The 23,146-nt window shown below is 35.7% G+C and overlaps 2 protein-coding genes across 4 annotated transcripts in view; both read left to right on the forward strand.

The window, feature by feature from the left end:
- The window catches only part of SLCO1C1 (solute carrier organic anion transporter family member 1C1), a 75,411-nt gene extending 72,513 nt beyond the window's left edge, over positions 1 to 2,898 (forward strand). Inside the window, exon 17 of the mRNA XM_047866456.1 lies at positions 2,850 to 2,898. Within this exon, the coding sequence (XP_047722412.1) occupies positions 2,850 to 2,853 (4 nt within the window). The 3' untranslated portion in view covers positions 2,854 to 2,898. The remainder of the gene's footprint in view (positions 1 to 2,849) is intronic.
- A 9,901-nt stretch (positions 2,899 to 12,799) lies between these two features.
- Positions 12,800 to 23,146, forward strand: part of LOC125171301 (solute carrier organic anion transporter family member 1B3-like) — a 76,626-nt gene continuing 66,279 nt past the window's right edge. For all 3 annotated transcript variants that reach the window (XR_007154250.1, XM_047868619.1, XM_047868618.1), the window contains exons 1-3: positions 12,800 to 12,933; positions 13,702 to 13,775; positions 17,827 to 17,957. Coding sequence is in view for 2 of the 3 variants with exons in the window: in XM_047868619.1 (XP_047724575.1) it covers positions 17,871 to 17,957 (87 nt within the window). In the remaining variant the exon portion in view is untranslated. The remainder of the gene's footprint in view (positions 12,934 to 13,701; positions 13,776 to 17,826; positions 17,958 to 23,146) is intronic.

Genomic DNA, 23,146 nt, shown 5'->3' on the forward strand with positions numbered 1-23,146 from the left:
TCTTGGCATAGAAGTACCCAGTGAATTAATGAATGAAACATCCTAGATTTGAGAGAAATAGAATAACTGAGTAAAAATTTGGAGGTGTAGAAGGTGTAGAAATCGCCCCTACAAAAATGGGTAAATAGACATCACATGCTGGAAGCTTACAAACTTTATACACAAAGTTTTATATGATGAATTTTTACCAAAAGGCTTTATTGAGGTATTATTTACAATTAATTGGACTTTATTACTGAAGTTATTCAGGTGCATCTACACATAAGATTCTTTAACAGATTTCATTTTCTAACATTCATCCTCAAACATCAGTAGAACTCAATCTTAGGTTATACAGTACTTTCGGCCAGGTCTGGAGTGGATTAAATCCATATTTTAAAAATTCAGGCATTGATTTATTTCATGCCTAAGGCTCCGTCCTTCATAAGCAAAATCCGAAGTAGTGAAATATTCCAATTCCAAGACAGAAAAGTATTCAGGAGTGCATCTGTTTTGCCTTATTCAGAAATGCATATATTTTTTTAAAACCCTGCCAGAACCCTGGCCATTTTGAAAGTATTTACTTTATTGCAATTCTGCTTGTGATGAGTGTTTATTGTGAATCTGTGGATTTGCCATTATAAATCTGAGTATGGATTTCCTGGGAACTGGCAAAGTGCCATCGCTGTACATGAATGTCACCTACTCTCCTGTCCACTTCACTGCACCTCTGGGAATCTAGTCACTCTCATGACAGGGGTTCCCTGATTCTTTGCTCCACCAAAACACTCTATAGTCCCTAGGAATTTTTCATGTAGCCAGGGGCATTAGTTCCCACAAATGTGCCCCTGCTCCTGAATGGTTCCTCCTTCCTGTTATCTCTGTGCCTCCTATTCCTCCAACTTGTAGGGGCAAGGTTGCTCAAGCACTTGATTTCTGTACACAGGATGCTTATTAAAGCTCTGGGTTCTGAAATAAAGTGCTGCTTCAGTTTCTAGCTTTTTTTCTTATATTGTATTCCCACTAGATGGTAAGTTCTCCTTCATCCAAGGAGATTGATCAAACTTTATCTCCAGAGTGAACAAGGATGGGCAGAATAGCAACTAGAGTCTGTGGGAAAATAGAATATCTATGGTTGAGTGAATGATATCATTATGATCAAGCTGGCATGCCCAGTATGGAGTGAGATCTCAATCTGAGGTAATAGCAAATGAAACGGATTCAGTTTCTTGGAAGAGAATCGGCTAACTGGAACTATGGTCAAGGGTCTAGACAACTAGGGTTTCTAGAGTGGAGCATGATAAACTAGATTATGTTCAGAATATCAAATATATTTATTCTCCAAGAAGGAAATAACAAATTTCATGACCACTGGTCAGTTATGTTCATGCAGTTAGAAATATATGAGGTTCATCCTCTTAGCCACCAAGACCATAAGAAAATATAGTAATTTACTATGATAATATAAGTGGAGAGAGTTTAGAGTAGCTGCTAACAATAGAAATCCCATTGAATGGTACCTGGAACCCACCTATGAGCTGTGAATCCTGGATATAGTACAGCAACACTTATCACAAACCTCACCCACCAGAGATTTTTTATATACAACATTCAGTGACCGTTACTTGAACATTTCACTATTGACAGTTTCTGTAAGAGGTAGGTATATGGAGGACAGCAGAGGAAGTGAGAGGAGGGTTGACGAAGGCAGTCACCACCTATGTTATTTTCCTACTGGTACTATACAAGGTACCACAAACTTAGTGGCTTACCACAGCACAAATTTATTCTCTTCTGAGTCTTGAAGTCGTAAGTCTGAAATCAATCTCACTGGGTTAAAGTTGGGCATTGGCAAGGCTGACTCCTTTCAGAGACTCAGAGAAAAGAGTCTATTTTCTTGCTTTTCTCAGCTTGTAGTGCCTTTTTGTATTCCTTAGCTTGTGGCCTCTTCCTCCCTGTTCAAAATGTGTAGCTCCAGTCTGCTTCTATCACCACACCACATTCCCCTCTGAGTGTAGTCAAGCCTACCTATACCTCCCTCTTAACACTTTCCATTACATTTAGGCCCAATCCAGATTATCCAGGATACTCTCCCCATGTTAAGTTCCTTAAACTTGATCATATTTGAAAAGTCCCTTTTGTCACATAAATGAGCATTCACAGGTTCAAGTGATGAGGACACGGATATGTTTGGGGGACATTATTCAGCCTCCCACATCATTTTCCACTACCTTTCAACTTTGTTTTATACATAACATAAATTTTACAAGTGACCTGCTGAGATAGCAAATCATATGGAGACACCATTTGAACTTCTGTTTAACCATTCACTGTTTTATTCAACAACTATTTAATGGATATCTACCAGGTGCCCAGAACTGTGTTAGCCTATGAAGCAAACATCACAGATATATCCTTTCACTCATGGAACTCACAGGCCACATTATTCCCTTTACTAAATTATGTATGCCCTTCCCCTTACTCCTTTTCTTCTGTGAATTTGCCCGTCCTTGTCTAATCCTGCCTTTCTGATCTTAAACCAAGTAGCACTCTTTTTCTGAGAGGATGGGCCAAGAACAGAATTCATTTAAACATGTAGCACGATTAGCTTCTTAGCATTGAAAGCCTCAGATGATATTTTACTCTTTAGATGTTTACTTCACCTAACTTGAAATTATGTGGAAAAAATGTCATATCCTAGGCATGGGTTAAATTAGTGAAAGGCCCTAATCTCCTTTGAATAGGGATTAGTGACTGCATAAATATTGCCCAAGAAAGAGCTGATCCCTGGAGAATGAAAGCTGCTTTTACTGCAAAGTGCTAAATGACTACTCAGATGTGTGAATTATTTATAGTATTCATCTTTACAGATAGGATTCTGCTTCCATCTACTGGCTGGAGAATTTTACAATCTTCAGTACCACACAGGTAATTTTTACTTGGATTATTGTATTTGTTTCTGATTTACAGGCATACTATCAGCTCTTGTCTACCTAGGCCTTCATTACTCCAAAATTAAACAGCTCTTTCTAGTCCTACCTTCTGGAGTGGTTGATTAAATTAACCAATGTGTTGTCTTATGAAAATTGTTAGGTAGCTACAGATAGCCAAGGTATCTAAGAGGACATCTGAAGCCATGAGGAAGTCCATGGTACACAAAACACACTTATAAAGGCCCGAGAATAAAGGAACAAGGCAATCCCAGGAGGTAAGGGCATGACTGAAATTTCTGGAGGCCTGGGGTTAGCAGTCATTGAGGACAGGAGAATTCTGTTGCTCCAAAGACAATTTTGGGGATTGTGACTAGTCTTTGTTATGTTGTGTAAGAGAGAACAACTTGAGAATTCTCTAGGAAAGTTATAATTTCCAGAAAAAAATAATATTTGTGCTCTGAGGTGTTAAGAATCTTTCAGAAAACAGGGTTAATTAGGATTTCTCTTTCAGAAAACCAAATGTTATACTGGTGCTATTCAAGAGGACACACATTTTTGCCATTTGAGTATGAAAAATATTATTCTGAATTTGAGCCAAAGTGACCTAGAGAGAATTGAGGTAAAGAAGATTTGTAGCATATGAAATATAATAGAGGACTCTGTCATAAAGTCTTATGAATTAGCATTAGTGTAGCCTGTAATCAAATAAATGCAAAAATGAAACAGTAAGATTTCATTTTGTAATTGTCTAAGATTGAAGAAATATATGATTGATGGATATAATCCATCAGAGGTGCAATATATTTGTAGGCATTGTTCTTGAGATATTCTTTTTTGGAAAGCAATTTGAAAAGTGAGCTTTGAAAAGCTTATACTGTGATTTGGTAATATTGATTCTAGGATATACACTATAGAAATAAATCATAGATATATCTAAATGTTTACATAAAAGGATATTCATTGTAGCATTGTTTAAAATTAGAAAAACTCAGAAAAGGTCTAGGGGAGCCTGGGTAGCTCAGTTGGTTGAGCGTCCCCCTTGATTTCAGCTCACGTCCCCATGGTGGGCTCCACACTGAGCGTGGAGCCTGCTTAAGATTCTCTCTCTCCCTGTACCCCTCTCCCCCACTCACACACTCTAACAAAATAAAATTAGAAAGGCCTATTACAATAGCTACCACATAATGAGTGATTATAATGTTTCTGTCATTTGTGCTTGATCCTTGATCCTGAGATACAGCAGGAAAGTAAAGGGAGAGAAAAGAGAAGGAGAAAAAAGGAATAATATAAGAAAATAGAAATAATAGAGAATTACTTATCCCCTATGTTTCCTAACAGCCTAATGATTTGGTATTTCAGCCCTTGAAAAGAGTTAGATAAACGGTAAAAGCCTTAGAAATGGTTAAGTAAGATTTTGTGACACTTGTAGGAAAAGACCATTTTTCCTCTGCTCTACCTCAGTCGTGCTACAGACTGATAACCTGAAGTTATGTTGCCCAATAAGGTAGGCACTAGCTACTTATATCTAAATTAAATAAAATAAATTCAGTTTCCTGGTCACACAAGCCACATTTGAAGTGCTCCCTTAACACACATAGTTGCTACTAGATTTGAGAGTGTACTTATAGAATATATCATCATCTGCTGCCCTGAAGACTCAACACAGATAACTGAGGAGAAATTCGACACCTTTCTGAGTATTGGAAAAATTGTAATCTATTTCACTTTTGTTACCCCATCTTGTAGCTGCTTTCTGGTATTTATCATCACCTGGAACTGCTTCACAATAATACATTTAGATTTCCACTTTTCCCCCTCATCTCATTCCCTCAATTAGTCTCTTCCTAATTCATTGGACTTTCAATATATTGGCCCTTCTATTTTCTTCCTATTCATTAGTACAATGATGTCCAATAAAAATACAATGAAGTATGATGATTATATAGGTATTCTGATAGACACTCTTCATTACTTTAAGGAAATTCTAATCACGGTTTGCTGAGTTTTATCATGAGTTAAAGAAGAGTTTTATCAAATGCCTTTTTTACATATTTTAAGATGATATAATTTTAGGGGTTTTTTTTCCTCTTTATTCTATGGATGCAATGAATTACCTTGATTGACTTTAGACTTTTGAATTGACTTTTGTTTGACCTTAGTGATTTAAGATTCTCAGATAACTAGAAATAAAAGAGAACCTCTTTAACCTGTAAGTACAAAAACCTACAGCTAGCATTATTCTTAATTGTGAAAGACTGAAAACTTTTCCTCTTAATATTGGGAACATGGCAGGGACCTGCTGTCACCATTTCTATTTTATAATCTGATAGTCCAGAGAGAACACTGCAGGTTTTAGACAGTACAATAAGGCAGGGGGAAAGGCATCCAAATTGGAAAGGAAGAAGGGCAACCATTTTCATTTGCACACAGCATGGTAATTTACATTAAAAATTTTAAGAAGTATGTTTTTAAAAATCCAGTAAAACTACCAGCTGAGTTTAGTAAGATTGCAGGACATAAGTTCAATATACATATGTAAGTTTTTATACACTAGCATTAAACAATCAGAAATTGAAATTAAAATAATATAATTTATAATAGTATAAAAATAATAATGCTTAACAAACTTGACAAAATATATGAAAGAATTGTCACTGAAAAATACAAAACTGTGCTATGAAAAATTAAAGAAAACTTAAGCAAAGGGGAGATACACCATGTTTATGGATTATATGACTTAATATTACCAAGATGCTAATTATTCCAAAATTGATCTATAGAGTCACTGCATTTTCTACCAAAATTCCACCAGAGTTTTATTCAGAAGTTAACAAGTGTATTAAAAAATGTTTATGGGAATGTCAAGGACCTAGAATAGTCATAACATTCTTGAAAAAGAAGAACAAAGTAGGAAGACTTATATTATCTGATTTCAAGACTTGTTATGAAGCTATAACAATGAAGATAGTATGGTATTGACATAAAGATAGACATGTTGATCAATGAAAGAATAAACAGTCTAGAAGTAGGCCCACACATTTATATTTAACTGTTATTTTACAAAGATTCCAATCAAGTTCATAGGGAAATAATGTTTTAAACAAATGATGCTAAATAAATTGGATAATGATATGCAAAATAATAAGTTTTGAACCTTGCCTCATGTCTTATACCAAGAACAACTCAAAATGGAGTATAGACTTCAACATAATAGCTAACAGCTCTAGAACAAAACAAGAAAAATTTATTGACCTTGATTTTGGCAAAGATTTCTCAGAACACAAAAAGCACAAAAGGTAAAGAAAAATTGATAAATTAGAATTCATCAGGGGCACCTGGGTGGCTCAGAAGGTTAAGCGTCTGACTTTGGCTCAGGTCATGATCTCAGGGTTCATGGGTTTGAGCTCTGAATTGGACTCTGTGCTGACAGCTCAGAGCCTGGAGCCTGGATTCTTTGTCTCCCTTTCTCTCTGTCCCTCCCCTGCTCTTACTAGCTCTCTCTCGCTTTCTCTGTCAGAAATAAACATAAAAAAATTAAATTAGACTTCATCAAAATTTTAAGGTTCTGACTTGAAAACATTTGTAAATGTATACCCAACAAAGATCTTGTTTGTAGACGTCTAAATAACTCTTACAACTTATTAATAAGAGGACAAACATCCCAGTAAATGCTGAGTAAAAAAAATTGAGCAGACATTTTACCAAAAGACAGAAAGAAAGAGAGAAGGATAGCAAATAAGCACATGACAAGATGCTCAACATCATTAGTCATTAGGTGAATGCAAATTTGAAATCAGAATTACATACTACCACATATCTATTAGAAGGAATAAAATTTAAAGACTATTCATACCAACTATTAGGAGGGAGAGGAACAAAACTCTTATACATTGCTATTGAGAATGTAAAATAATACAACTATGTTAGAAATTTCCTAAAAACTTAAGTACACAACTCTCATATGACCCAGGCATTCCACCAGTAGGCATTTTTCAAGAGAATGAAAGCATATGCCCACACAAAGTCTTATAAACAAATATTGATAACACTTAATTGTAATAGCCAACTGGAAACAACTCACATTTCAATAAACAGCTGAGTAGATAAAGAAATTGAAATAATTTGTATAATGTGAGCTAATCAGCATAGAAAGGAATGAACTGATATACACAACAATATGATTGAGTTTCACAATAATGATGTTGAATGAAAGTAAGATAAAAGGTATCATTTGTGTGGGTGATAAAAGATGGTGATGGAGTGAGCTATGCAGATATCTAGAGAAGAATAGATTGGAAGAACAGCAAATACAAATACTCTGAATATGGGGTCTATATCTTAAAAGTCTTAAGGCCATTCTTTGGACTTCATGCTGAATGGTAGGAAGCCATTGGAGGATTTGAGCAGATCAGTGTCATGATATGACCTGTTTTGACATGATGGAATTCTGGCTGCTGTGGTGAAGTTTACATGGGAGAGTGCAGTTGGTGAATTTAAAGAGATAAGCTGAAACACGAATTGGAGAATGTCGCAATAATTCAGGACCAGAACGACAGCCGTGGTGGTGGTGAGAAAAAGTCAGATTCTGGGTATATTTTGAAATTAGAACGTATGCTTTGAGTAAAAGAAGAGTCAAGAATTATTCCAATAGTGTGTGTGCATGTGTGTGTACATGTGCGCATGTGTACACACAACTAAAAGGATAGAACTACAATTGACTGAGATGGGGAATATTATAGGAGTGGTTTGGGAAAGGAAGATGAGAGGAACAGCTTTAAAATTTTTTAGTATCAGAAGCCTATTATCTATGTAAAGGGAGATGGTGAGCAGGCAATGGAAAAATCTACCATAAAGTCTTGAGGAAAAATCTCAGGAATAAAGTCTTTACCAGAGGTAAAAATTTTAGAATTCTCAACATACAGAGAATATTAAAGATATGAGAATAGATGAGATCACCAAAATATAATGGTTGAATTCTGAGGCTGTCATGGAATAATTGGGAGTGACTTGTAAGACTGTCATGGAATAAGTGGGAATTGAATCCTGAGACATTCCCATTAAGAGGCCAAAGATAGGGGCGCCTGGGTGGCGCAGTCGGTTAAGCGTCCGACTTCAGCCAGGTCACGATCTCGCGGTCTGTGAGTTCGAGCCCCGCGTCGGGCTCTGGGCTGATGGCTCAGAGCCTGGAGCCTATTTCCGATTCTGTGTCTCCCTCTCTCTCTGCCCCTCCCCCGTTCATGCTCTGTCTCTCTCTGTCCCAAAAATAAATAAACGTTGAAAAAAAAAATTAAAAAAAAAAAAGAGGCCAAAGATATATAGAATATTTAGTACATGAAGTGGAAATGGAAGCCAATGAGTTAAGAGGAAAACCACAAAGGATAGTATCCTGAAAACTGTTTCCTGGAGAAGGGAATAGTCAGCTCTGAAAGATGGCTAATAGTTCAAGTCAGATAAAGACCATCACGTTATAGCATTTAGGTAATTTATGACTTAGGGAAGAGTAGTTTGAGTGGAATTGGGGGTATAAACTTGATTGAGTGTACTCAGGAAAGAATGTGAGAAAAGGAATAGAAAACGATATTATAGATAAGTCTTTTGAGAAGACTTTTTAACAGTACAAAAATAGTGCAATACCTGTAAAAGGTACAGAATCAAAAGAGGGATTTATGAACATGGGAGAGTGACAGGATGCTTATATGCTGATGGGAACATTTCTTTAGAGCCGGAAAATTGATATCCTTTGGAACACAAGGAGAGGAGACAATCTGGTGCACAAATGGAGAATGATCTTGGCTGCAGCATGGACAGTTCCTCAAGGCAAAATATGTGGCACTGATGCTATAGGTAGATAGATGTATTGGAAGGAGGTTTTGAGTTTTGTTCTTCATTTTTTGTCACTGAAATAGTCACCAGCTGAAGGTAAAGATAGGAAAGGATGTTTTAGAGTTTTGAGGAGATAAATTAAGTTTAACAAGAGTCAAGGGGCGCCTGGGTGGCGCAGTCGGTTAAGCGCCCGACTTCAGCCAGGTCACGATCTCGCGGTCCGTGAGTTCGAGCCCCGCGTCAGGCTCTGGGCTGATGGCTCGGAGCCTGGAGCCTGTTTCCGATTCTGTGTCTCCCTCTCTCTCTGCCCCTCCCCCGTTCATGCTCTGTCTCTCTCTGTCCCAAAAATAAATAAAACGTTGAAAAAAAATTTAAAAAAAAATAAAAAGAGTCAAAAACAAGGTGACACAAATTAGGAAAATGCAGCATGATACCTACACAAAGGCTCATTTGAGTTTCTTAATCATAAACTTAAAGTCAATATGTTGAGGGTTTTTCTTCAACCTCATTCAGTAGCATGGATGAATTGACAGAGTAGTCTGAGAGTTGGGGTTAATCAAGGTTGTAGCTAAGCAATTAAGATGATGCAAAGGTCAATAATGACTTGAAGAGATATGGAAAAAAGTTATTACCATGACCATTGAATCTAACCCAGAAATGCAGGAAAATGAGGACATGAAACCAAGAACAATGCAATCTCTGGTAGAATCAATCAGTGGTTTATAGATCCTGATTAGTGAAAGTGTTGTTGCATCTGAGGTATAACACAGTATATGCTGGAAAGATAGTGGTAAACCAATCCTTGGCAATGATATTATGGGGGAAGTTCCAGTTTTTTGTGTAACAAGGTCTAGGATATATCCATTGGAGTAGATAGAAAAGCAAGATCATTGGAGAAGGAAAGTTAAAAACCAAGAAGCCAGAAAATTAAAAGGATTATCTCCATGATCATTGAAATCACCAATAATTATGATAACAGTAACATTCTGAGAGATTGACTTTGAACCAGGAGCTTAAACTGTCACAGAATAAGTGGAAGTGACTGAAGGATTAGATGATTCCAACAAGAAGAAGGATAAGTGATAGTGTCTTTTGATATGAAATTCAAAACTATGCCTTCTGAGAGAAGAGGGAATGAACACAGAAGGGAAGTAGCAAAGTAGAGCAAACTGAAAACCAGCCCATCTGGTATGGAGCAATATGGAGAATAGTGCCGCTCCCACTGATTACAGCAGCGGGAGAGGCAGTCTTCAGGAAAGTGCCAGGTTTAAGTTAGAGCAAGAGATGAACAACAGCAAGAAATTCAGAGAAGAGACTGAAGGTAAAGGGAATTCTATGTTTGATTAACCATGAGTTCCAAAAGCTCAAGAAAAGGGTCTTAGTTCAGGCTTGGCAGAGCCATATGGGGATTAGAGAGGAGGTGATGAGACTGATCAGGAAATACCTTCCTTCTTATGGTGGTACCTATAATAACAAAGGTGATGGTCACAGTAAGAGTAATCATAATGACACAAGGGCTTTAGCATCAGTACATACAGAAATGTTGGGTTCTTTCCAGGAGTATATACCTCCTGGAGCTGCCTCATGACCATTGCCAAGGGAAGTGGGGTAGACAGGTGGCAGCATGTTTGCTTTGAGCTTGAAGCCTTTCTCTCAAAGCATGCCTGAGAACTCGGGCAATAAAAATTGCCAGAAGAAACTGCTAGGCACATGTCTTAGAGATGTTATTTTTACTAATTTGATGTGAATTAATTGCTGTAAATATTTATAATACAAACATCATACAATGAATCCTATTAGAAAGTAGATATTGAACTATAATGTCAAGTACTGTGTAAAGCACTTTATATACATTATTTAATCCTTACTCCAAGTATTGTATTTTACAGATGAGGATATTGATGCTTAGAAATCTTAAGTAACCTTAAGCTCATACTGCTAGCAAGTAGCAGAGACAAATTGGCATTGAAGTCTATCAGATTTCAAGGACTATGATATGCCATCAGAACTGTAATGATAATCTCTGAAACAAATATCACTAGAATATTTTTATAAAATTATACAATTCTCCTGACCCATGGATGTTAGCATTATATGGATCTTAAAGGAACTATTGTAACATCTTTCCTCTGACCACCTTACTTCTCCACAAGTTGCACAAGCACGGTCTAATTAGTAATTAAACAGTCATACGGAAGGAAGAGCACAGAAGACGCTCTTTGACCTATGAAAACACTCCAGGATTTCACCAGAAGGCCTTAGTTTAGGGATTAATATGGTTCTTAATTTGTACTATTTTACCTTCATTCCCCCTTGGTAGAATGGAAATTTGAAGAGGAAATCACTACCGTAGAAGCCCCTAAACTTATTTCCACTCTGAATAATAGGGAAGTCCATAATGTCCTGAAAGTATTCTCTAGGTCTGCTCTAGTGGTTCTCAAAATCTAGAGATACATAAATATTAAATGAAGTGCTTATTTAAAAAAAAAACTTTCATAAATGGAATCAAAATTTCCAAGTGGGGAGATTGTTGGGTGGATGGGTGGGCCTGGACTACTATAGATTCTGACTCAGCAGAGGGCTATCTGGAAAACCAGATCTTAATTTCCTTTGTCCCAGTTCTACATTTCTCAGTTCCCCTTACTTGGAAAATTGGGGGTCTCCCAACTCTTCTATCCCTCCACAATCTCTGGTTCCTCCTGTGATTCCAATGCTTCTAAAAATAAACATGGACAGAGCTAATGTATCAAATAACTGAGATACAGAATTTAAATACATATTGCTGCAGCTGTTCCAGTAATTGTCTTATAGAAGTGATTAAGGGGTAATGTTTTCATATATGCAGTCTCACATTGCTATATATGCATGTGTGTGTGTGCACGTATACATACAAGCATATATATACATATATACGTATATATACACATATATATACATATATACATATATATATATACACATATATATATGGTGTTCTCTAATAGCTATATATATATGTGTGTGTGTGTGTATGTATGCAGTATTCATTGACCCTGTATTAGAACTGTACCAAAGTATCAAGCAAAAGAGTATGTTTTATCTTAAATGCTAAAGGAACCAGTAGACACATTTAAAAAACTGCCTTGAATTCTTTTCTAGTTCTAAATATCTTAGATAATCTATGTTTGTATTTTTAAAGAAAAAATATTATGCAACCAACTCAAGCAAATATAAGTTATTCTCAGAAATGAAGTTTAATAATTAAACTTTTACATAAAAATAATTTATAAATTCTGAGAAATTAATGTAATGTAGTGTAAAATCTGACATTTTTTTTCCTTTTCTGTAACACAAGTGCCTAGGTTAAGCTCTGATTGCCAAAGCATCCATTTCAAAGAGGCAGACACGTCAAAGAGAGCTATCTCAAATAAACAGCTGCCAGCCACAGAACAGATAAAGAGCCATCCCCCATCCTCCACCTTTGAGGCATCTTTGTTTTAGAGATCTTGGTTGATTTCAAAAACTGACCATTTGGGGTCACTTTTCTTTTACTTTTCCTGAGCTTTACATTTTCACTCTTATGTTTTAAATTCACCAATAAGAGTGATTTGGTAAAACCCTAGGCCTCAACCTTCACCCCCAATAAAAGCAGAACCCCAGGCATTGCACTCTCTCTCTCTACCTATGACCTTGCTGTTTGCCTCCACGTGTGCTGTGTAAATCCCAGATCCTATAAGAAATAAACCTGTAGTTTTTCAAAGTTCCCTGATGCTTATTGCTGAGGAGCATCTTGAATAAAAGCAGAACCCCAGGCTTTGCGCTCTCTCCCTCTACCTATGACCTTGCTGTTTGCTCCCATGTGTGTTGTGTAAATCCCCAGTCCTATAAGAAATAAACCTGTATTTTTCCAAAGTTCCCTGATGGTTTATTGCTGAGAGGCATCTTGAAATCATAATAAAAACCACCTGAATGGGTCCAACCACAACATTGGTAATTAATAGACTGAGATCACAAAATATATAACTTTTAAAATGTAGAAGTCTGGAGCAGGCTCTTAGAATAATTAATTTTCTTCTGCTTACTTAGGACAATGACCTAATAATATGGTTAATCATCACTGAACTGATAAAAAAAAAAAGCCAACTCACTATTTAAAGAGAGATTTTAACAACAGATAAAGGGATGGACTCCTTGCTACTGGTGTAGGATCTAAGTCCAGGTAAGAACCTTTGAGAACCTCTAATTTCAGTGTTCCTTCTATGTGAGAAACTGCCACAGATTTCAAGGGAAAAAAATGTTTTGATGAACATGATAAATATTACATGTTTTATGCTTTGTCTTCAGCACACTTATATGTAAGCCTATAAAATTTATTAAATATGACTTCTGGAGATAGATGAGCCTCAGGTTTCTATGCTCTGAAAGTTAAAATGTAGAAAATAAGACATTCATAATTTAAAAATAAATTTTGAAACCCTGTTACCATTACTTTCTAGATAAGTGAAACTTCAAGTTAAAAAAAACGGATCTCTGTTTACCTTCTCAAAATATACTACAAGGCATTTATTTGCACTGACTATATGGAATAATTAGATCTATTCCTTCCCTTTTTTATCCCATATTAACTGGATAATATAGGGTGGAGAGTTAGTTGGCAAACATAAAAAAAATGGGACATGTCTCAAAGTCACTTACCCACCTCTACGTTCCTGTTTCAACTCATTTGACTCAAGGTGAGGACAAAGAAAGAAGTTTTCTAGATAATTTTGTCTCTGATCAAATGAGAAAAAAAATTTTCCCAGCATGGTTCCTGGCATAAACTAAGAATTCAATAAATATTAGTTCCCTTCTCCAATTCAGGAAGGTGGCTACTCTTAATAGACCATTGTGACTGCAAAAGTGAGGTAGAAAATGAAGAAAATCCTTCATAAAAGGTCTAAAAAGTTAATAAATTTGTTTTCTCTTTTTTTCCTCCTCGGTTCCATAGGTATACAGTAGAGACTGGGTCACCTGCTTGCACTGCTTTTTTATGATCTCTCTAACAGTAAAAGCTTGACACAGGTAAGGAGAGGCTAGTGAGATTCTGCCCTCCACTCCAGCCCAATCAAATGAGGCAGAACTGGGCTGTTCTGTTGAAGAAAGAATGGCAGTGCTGTGTCTGAATGCCTGTGGTTCTGTCTTAGAAACATATTGTGTCCCCAAAGTGTATTTAAATGTCAGTTGTTTGGGGCCCTGAGGGGGAAAAAAAAGTGTCCAGAGAAAAGTAAGTTAAATTCTCCAATCAGGTTTAAAATGCCATGATGAAGTAAAAAGTGTGGTGGTAAGAGTCAAACCTAAATTGATACTCCAACTCCGTTATTACTTTGAGGTTACCTATTACAATTCAGTCTTTCTCAGACATGAGGGGGGGAAGTCCTACATTTCCCACTTTTTTGCTATTTTTTCTTGGTATCTAGGAGAGAGGTATGGAATTTGAGAAAGTTGTAGAAATAACAGGGAAAAGTAATGACTGTGTTACAAGTTATAAGCAGCAGTGTGAGAAAGGTTTTTTTCAATTGGGAGTAACTGGGAAAATATCTAACAAGAGTGATTTGGGGCAGAATTACCATGAAAAGATGAGGAAGAACATTACAGGTTAAGAAGAAACATAGGGCAGAGCATTCTAGGGACACTTGGTTCCATATGGCTGTAGGTGCTAATGGATGTGTTGGGAAATGAGACTGAAAACAAGGGCTGGGTTTAGTTTGTAAAGAATCTCAAATAGGAAGTGTGAATTTTATTCTGTATGATACAGGGGACCTCTGAAAGACTCTGAAGACGGATATGATAGAAATAAAATAAGAAATCATAATTTAATCAAATGCAATAAACAGGGCAAGACTGCAATAAAGAATACTTGTTCACAGGGCTCCTGGGTGACTCAGTTGGTTAAGTGTCCAGCACTTGATTTTGGCTCAGGTCAGGATCTCAGGGTCATTGGGGAGCCTGCTTGAGATTCTCTCTGCCTCTCTTCCCCTCCCCTGCTCACTCGCTCTCTCTAAAAAAAAAAATTAAAGAAAAAGAAAAAAGAAAAAGAATACTTGTTCAGTAGCCAAAAAACAAAGCACAACAAACAGAACTAAAGCTATAGGGTGTATATACACCTCATAAATCATTCAAAGAGATTTTCAGTAATAGATTTAAGTGGAAAAAATGACTTCCTAACCATTTAAATTCTGGGGAAAGATACAGAAGAAGGTATTCATGAAAAATATAACAGGAAATTTATCAAAGGGCTGGTTATGACTTTGGGGTCCCTAACTACTGATTTCTTCCTCATTCTTCTCCACTTAGTAACTGAAAAGGTATAGGCATGTTTGGAGCACATGCAAAAAAAGTGGAATAACTAGGATTTACTTAGATGTACATAGACGTGGGTTTTTGCATTGATGCATATGTTTACATACACATGATAATATCTTCAGATATTTATCACTTCTACAGTTATACATTATCTATTAAATTGGCATTATATATATTCATTGTCTTTAGAATATAAGGACTCAATAAATCCTGATTGAATAAATTAATAAAATACATAGTTGACCCTCATTATTCATGGATTCAGTATTTGGGAACTTGCCTTCTCACTAAAATTTATTTGTAACCCCAAAATCAATACTAATGTTCTTTATGGTCATCCATAAACTTGTCCAGAGTGGCAAAAAATCTGAGTTATCCAAAACACACGGTCCCAGCTGAGGTCAGACAAATGTGGCTCTGCCTTCTTTTTTTAGCTCTCATGTTCTAAACAAGTGTTCTTTTCACAGTTTATTTAGAGCCATAATTTTTCACTTTTGTGCATTTTTTTTATGATTTTGCTGTTTAAACAGCTCCCAAGTATAGTGCTGAAGTGTGGGCCAGTGTTCCTAAGTGCAAGAAGGACGTGATGCACATGATGGAAAGAATATATGAGTTACATAGGCATCCCTCAGGCATGAGCAAGACAGTGCTATTGGCCACAAACTTAAAATTAATGGATCAACAATATACATTAAATAAGATATCTTTAAACAGAAGCACACATGAAACAAGGTTATAAATTGATTGGTTGATGAAAATGATGTGGCCAGAGATACACGGACATCTAACCCTCTATTAGGAACAATGTTCAGGTCTTGCTGTTTGCATCAACTTTATAGAATACAAGTACTGCAAATAATAAGAATCAACTGCACATATGACATATTTTAAATATATTGTATAATTATAGCCCTATTAATTATCATATATCTATGCTTATGTGTGTTTCTATATATAAATATCTTAGATACATAAGTATGTATTATGCAGATATGTATAAACAAGAATACATTTTCTAAACCTCAGCGAAGAACTCACTGTTCCATATAAAAGAGCAAATCTAAGGAACAAGTTGACTCATTTTACTAGTCTTTAAAGTAGAGGCTTAATAAAATAAGTCAATCAGAGAAAGATACATACCATATGATTTTACTTATATGGAGAATTTAAGAAACAAAGCAAATGAGCAAAGAGAGAGAGAGAGAGAGAGAAACCCAGAAACAGATTTTTTAACTATAGAGAACAAACTGATGGTTACCAGAGGGGAGATGGGCGGGGGGAAATGGGTTAAATAGGTGATGGGGATTAAGAAGTATACTTATGATGAGCAATGGGTGTTGTATGGAATTATTAAATCACTATGTATTACACCTGAAACTAATTATTACACTGTGCTGACTGGAATTTAAATAAAAACTCAAAAAATTAAAATTAAAATAGAGGTTTAACAATTTACAAAATTATAATTTATCTTGCATTTTGACCTCAAAATTCATAAGAATTTATCTTACACATAAATAAAATGACATATTAAAAAAATTTTCTAGGGGCGCCTGGGTGGCTCAGTCGGTTAAGCGTCCGACTTCAGCTCAGGTCATGATCTCGCGGTCTGTGAGTTCGAGCCCCGCGTGGGGCTCTGTGCTGACAGCTCAGACCCTGGAGCCTGTTTCAGATTCTGTGTGTGTCTCTCTCTCTCTGACCCTCCCCCGTTCATGCCCTATCTCTCGCTGTCTCACAAATTAATCAACGTTAAAATTTTTTAAAAAAATTTTCTAGTATGAAATATTTAGACACTAAATGTTTATCAACATGTAACTAGATATATTATGGACAATAGGATAACTACAACCATAAAGAAACTGAAAAAAAGTCATTACTATAAAGTAGCATAAAAAGGTAGAGAGCAGTGTTAACGGTATGCCACCATCTGTGTTAAAAAAGGAAGCTGTTATGTATTTAATTAAAAATGCATATCACATTTCTGGATAATATTCACTGAGAACTGGTTAAATTAGTCCTCAGAATAAGAGACTGGATGTTGGGTAGACAAGGGCTACAGAAAGATTCTTTAATATACGTCTTTTTGATATTTTGTACTTTCAAATACATATATTTTACATACATGCAACTGCATACATTTTATCTTCGAAAGTAAATGAACAAAATAAAAATAAAGTAGGGTTGTGATAGTGGTAAGGTCAAGCATGGCCAGAGTCTCTCTGAGAGGTACTCTTTAACAAGTCCAAACTCGACCTGCATTTCATACCTGGTTCCTGAGGTATCTCTTCCATGAAACCTTCTTAGGTCACTCTAATTACAATTCCTTACATTATTTTTCTGTCTACCCATTTTGACTGTCTACTATGTACAAGGCACAGTTTGACCCTTTGTAAAACTATAAAGATGAATTAAATATATATTTGCCTACCTAAATTTTATAATGGAGATATGTGAAACACTTAAATTTTTCTTTCAGTACTTTAAATTTTTGATCTCATCTAGTGTATGATCTATACTATTCATTTGTTGTTTCAAATTATTTTCAGAAATTTATCTTCCCAAACAAATTGTAATCCCTGGAAATTAGGACTCTGTGTGTGCATGTGTTTCCCCCTTCCTTTGGTGTCTAGCATTTGCCTAGTGCTCTGGACATTGAAGACCCCGAATGAGTATTAGTGGGTTTATCTATTGATTAATGTCAGCCTTACAGCATATTTCTGAATTATATATTGTCAAAGTGAAATAAGTTATCCTTTTTCTCCCTGAATAGGTGGTCGTTTCAAACCAAGCATCAACTACAATTGAAAACACTCAATGATGGACCCAAATCAACATTTGAAAAAGACAGCAGAGACAACACCTTCAGAGAAAAGGGAAACTAGATGCTGCAATGGATTCAGGGTAGAAAGAATTTCATGTTTCCGAATTAAAACAAGTGAAGGGGGAATTTTTTTAAAAAACCACAGCCAGTTTTTAAAAAGAATATTTCATTTCAAATTAGCATTTTTAATGAAAGCATACACTAAAATATTAATAGAATGATCTATATCATGATTTAAATGAGTCTTTAAATCTGAAAAAAGGAATTTCTTAGTGATACCACCACTGGCTAAGAGTTTGTTAATGTTAAAAATTTAGAAGTCTTTTGATTTAGAAATCTTCTCTTTGGTACTTGATGGACCAAAAGATATTTATAGATGTCATTAAAATAAGTCACTATATAATGAATAATATATAAATATATTCTTAGAATTGACTTATAAGCAATGGATTATTTAGTCTTGTGAATCACTTTGCGGTCTTGACCTATTAATTTTTTTTCTTTTAGAGAAAGGCATTTTTCATTCTAATAATTTAAATAACAGAGTATGATGGAAAAGAGATTTGTAGTAATAATCGAAAGACGTCCAAACACCTAGTTACTAACTACTAACTTAGGACAGCCATTTAATTTTTTCACATGCAAGTTACTGAAAATAATACTCTTGTGTTTTGATTTTGTCTTAAAACTATGAGACATTAAATGGTAGACTGTATTGGGATTTTCATAGAATAAAGTACTCCCTGAGCACAGTGTTGAAGAAACAAAGATTGAGGAAAATTGAGAAGTTTGCCTAAATTCATCTAGCTTGTAAATCAAAAACCTTTAAACCCACGTCAAAGCCTTTAAACTCCTGTAGAGAAGTTTTGAAGAAATAAAAAAAAATAATAATCATGGCTGCCTTTTATCAATATTTTGAATTATTTTTTGTTTTTTGTTTTTTTGTTTTTTTGTTTTTTTACTCACAGATGTAGTCTTAATTGCTGAATAAGGACTACAGAAGTCAGACTCAATTGCAATAATGTTATGTAAGGCCCCTTTTAACTTTGTCCAGAGAACATGTTTTGTTTGTTTTCAGATATTACTGATAAAGTCTGTTCTGATGAAATATTTGAACAGCAGTCACAGGTAAAAGGTAGTGGTAAATGTAAGTCTAAGGGTAATATGGTGTGCTGGGCTGTTTCTGCTTTTTATTTATTTTTATTTTTATTTTTTAATATGAAATTAATTGTCAAATTGGTTTCCATATACCACCAGTGCTCATCCCAACAGGTGCCCTCCTCAATACCCATCACCCACCCTACTCTCCCTCCCACCCCCCATCAACCCTCAGTTTATTCTCAGTATTTAAGAGTCTCTTATGGTTTGGCTCCCCCTTCTCTAACCTTTTTTTTGTTTGTTTTTCCCCTCCCCGATGATCTTCTGTTAAGTTTCTCAGGATCCACATGAGAGTGAAGGCATATGGTATCTGTCTTTCTTTGTATGTCTTATTTCACTGAGCATAACACTCTCCAGTTCTATCCACATTGCTACAAAAGGCGATATTTCATTCTTTCTCATTGCCACATAGTACTCCATTGTGTATATAACCACAATTTCTTTATCCATTCATCAGTTGATGGACATTTAGGCTCTTTCTGTAATTTGGCTATTGTTGAAAGTGCTGCCATAAACATTGGGGTACAAGTGCCCTTATGCATCAGCACTCCTGTATCCCTTGGGTAAATTCCTAGCAGTGCTATTGCTGGGTCATAGGGTAGATCTATTTTTAATTTTTTGAGGAACCTCCACACTGTTTTCCAGGGCGGCTGCACCAGTTTGCATTCTCACAAACAGTGCAAGAGAGTTCCCATTTCTCCACATCCTCTCCACCATCTATAGTCTCCTGATTTGTTCATTTTAGCCACTCTGACTGGTGTGAAGTGGTATCTGAGTGTGGTTTTGATTTGTATTTCCCTGATGAGAAGCGACGTTGAGCATCTTTTCATGTGCCTGTTGGCCATCTGGATGTCTTTTTTAGAGAAGTGTCTATTCATGTTTTCTGCCCATTTCTTCACTAGATTATTTGTTTTTTGGGTGTGGAGTTTGGTGAGCTCTTTATAGATTTTGGATACTAGCCCTTTGTCCGATATGTCATTTGCAAAATCTTTTCCCATTCCGTTGGTTGCCTTTTAGTTTTGTTGATTATTTCCTTTGCAATGCAGAAGCTTTTTATCTTGATGAGGTCCCAATAGTTCATTTTTGCTTTTAATTCCCTTGCCTTTGGGAATGTGTCAAGTAAGAAATTGCTGCGGCTGAGGTCAGAGAGGTTTTTTTCCTGCTTTCTCCTCTAGGGTTTTGATGGTTTCCTGTCTCACATTCAGGTCTTTTATCCATTTTGAGTTTATTTTTGTGAATGGTGTAAGAAAGTGGTCTAGTTTCATTCTTATGCATGTTGCTGTCCAGTTCTCCCAGCACCATTTGTTAAAGTATGTTGAAAACTATAGAAAGCTTATGAAGGAAATTGAAGAAGATATAAAGAAATGGAAAAACATTCTATGCTCATGGATTGGAAGAATAAATATTGTTAAAATGTCAATACTACCCAAAGCTATCTATACATGCGATGCAATCCCAATCAAAATTGCACCAGCATTCCTCTCAAAGCTAGAACAAGCAATCCTAAAATTTGTATGGAACCACAAAAGACCCCAAATAGCCAAAGTAATTTTGAAGAAGACCAAAGCAGGAGGCATCACAATCCCAGACTTTAGCCTCTTCTACAAAGCTGTAATCATCAAGAGAGCATGGTATTGGCACAGAAACAGACACATAGACCAATGGAATAGAATAGAGACTTCAGAATTAGACCCAGAAAAGTATGGCCAACTAATCTTTGACAAATCAGGAAAGGATATCCAATGGAAAAAAAAAAAACAAAACAAAACAATCTCTCTGCTTCTTTTTAACATTAAGGGTTACAGTAATTTCATTTGCATATGCATAGTAAAGTGACAACAATCTGGCTGAAACAATTAAAACTGCTAGAACAGTCCCTTGCAGCATATTTGGAGAGGAGCTAGAAGTTAGAAAGTTTGTGTGTATAATGTATATTAATTGCAGTCTAATAATCTAGACCAGAGAGCAATAATAACAATAGAAGTTAACATTTATTGAGCACATATTATATGCCAGACCCTGTTCTAGTGTTATATTTCTTTTAGTAGGTTTATTCCTTACCAAAGTTCCATCAGCCAGATGCTATTATCTCTCTTTTACAGATGAAAAAACTTAGATACAGAGAGGGCAAATGAATACTTCTCAGTCCCAAAGCTGGTAAGTGGTGGAGCCACGGTCTGAACTTAGGCAGTCTGATTCCAAATCCCATGCTCCCAATTCTATTCCACATTTCTGAAGTAACTATAGCTTTCCATAATATTAGACCCCTTACGATGTTCTGGTAGGTAGGGATTTATAAGTAGGCTATTTAATCATCTTTCTCATTTTATATTTTCAAATATTCACCTTCAGACCAACTATTTTCAGTATCAGGCAACCATAGGATTCTTACACTTGTTTATGTGCATGGGCACACACATTTACACATGTTATTATTGGCATGTATATACAAACTCAGAGATGTATAAAAGTGCAAATAGATAATAGGTTTTTAAAAATAAAAACAACAGAATTTGATTCTTTCATCCCCCTTTTCCTTAATTTTTGGACTAAACCAACCACATCATGTATATTTTCATCATATATATATATATATATATATATATATATATATATATATATTCTTCATCTTTACACTTGATATTTCTGTGTTTCAGATTTCTTATACTTTTATGTTACAATAAAATTTCAAGACAAGAAATAGTAATGCATCATCATCAAAACCCATATATAATAGGACAAAAGTAAAGGTCCCCCCTCTTTGCCTTCATTCCTACTCACCCTCCAAAAATAACCAGAATAACCATCCCTTATGTAATCATTAGTGGTATTCATATCCTGTGTTTCCTCTCACTTTTCACATTAGCCTTTAGCCTTATTAGCCTTTTTGCTATTTATCAAAAATGCTGAGCAAACTTCTGACTTGGAGAAGTTTGCACTTGTTTTCCCATCTGAACGTTCTATTTCCAGATACCTTGCTCCTTCATTTTATTCACATTTCTATTTAAACATTACCTCATCCTTGACCACCCTGTATAAAATACCCTTAGTTATTCATAACACTTTGATAAGATTTATTTTTTCTTTTTTTTTTTTTTTAATTTTTTTTCAACGTTTTTATTTATTTTTGGGACAGAGAGAGACAGAGCATGAACGGGGGAGGGGCAGAGAGAGAGGGAGACACAGAATCGGAAACAGGCTCCAGGCTCCGAGCCATCAGCCCAGAGCCTGACGCGGGGCTCGAACTCACGGACCGCGAGATCGTGACCTGGCTGAAGTCGGACGCTTAACCGACTGCGCCACCCAGGCGCCCCAGATTTATTTTTTTCAAAGCATTATCACCACCTGACACTGACACACAAACACACATATGTGTATGTGTGTGTGCATACATATGCCCTTAATGGCTCAAAAAAATAAATGTGTTAGAGTTCTCTCATAATCTTAAAGTCCTGACGTTCAGAAGTCTGAAATGAGTCACAATGTACTAAAATCAAGGTGTTAGCAGGGCTGTGTTCGTTTCTGGAATCTCTAGGGGGAAAAGCCACTTCCTTGCCTTTTCCAGCTTCTAGAGGCTGCCCAAAGTTTGTGGCTAGGCTCTCTTTCATATGGAAAGCTCATGGTCAGTCAAGTAATTCTCACACTGCATCACATGAACACTGACTGTTAGGCCTCTCTCTTCCACATTTAAAGACCTTTGTGATCCCATTGGGTTAACCAGGATAATTTAGGATAATCTCTTTAAGGTCATCTGATTAACAAGTTTAATTACATTTGCAACCTTAATACCTCCTTTCCATGTTACATAATATATTCATAGATAGGCAGAATAACAGCCCTCAAAGAAAGATGTCTAGGTTCTAATCTCCAAAACTTGTGAAAAAAAATATATAGTTTGTGTATGTACTTATTTATTTATATTTATATATGTGTGTGTGTGTGTGTGTATATATATATATATATATATGCACTGTTTGTATATTATATATGTTTAATATACTTATATATTTAATATATTTATATATTTAGCTTTGGTACATTGTATGTTTCTAGTAATTTATTCATATCCTTTAAGTTACCCAGTTTGTTGGTGTATACCTTTTCATATTAG

Source organism: Prionailurus viverrinus, chromosome B4 (assembly GCF_022837055.1).
Source record: "Prionailurus viverrinus isolate Anna chromosome B4, UM_Priviv_1.0, whole genome shotgun sequence".
Taxonomy (NCBI): domain Eukaryota; kingdom Metazoa; phylum Chordata; class Mammalia; order Carnivora; family Felidae; genus Prionailurus; species Prionailurus viverrinus.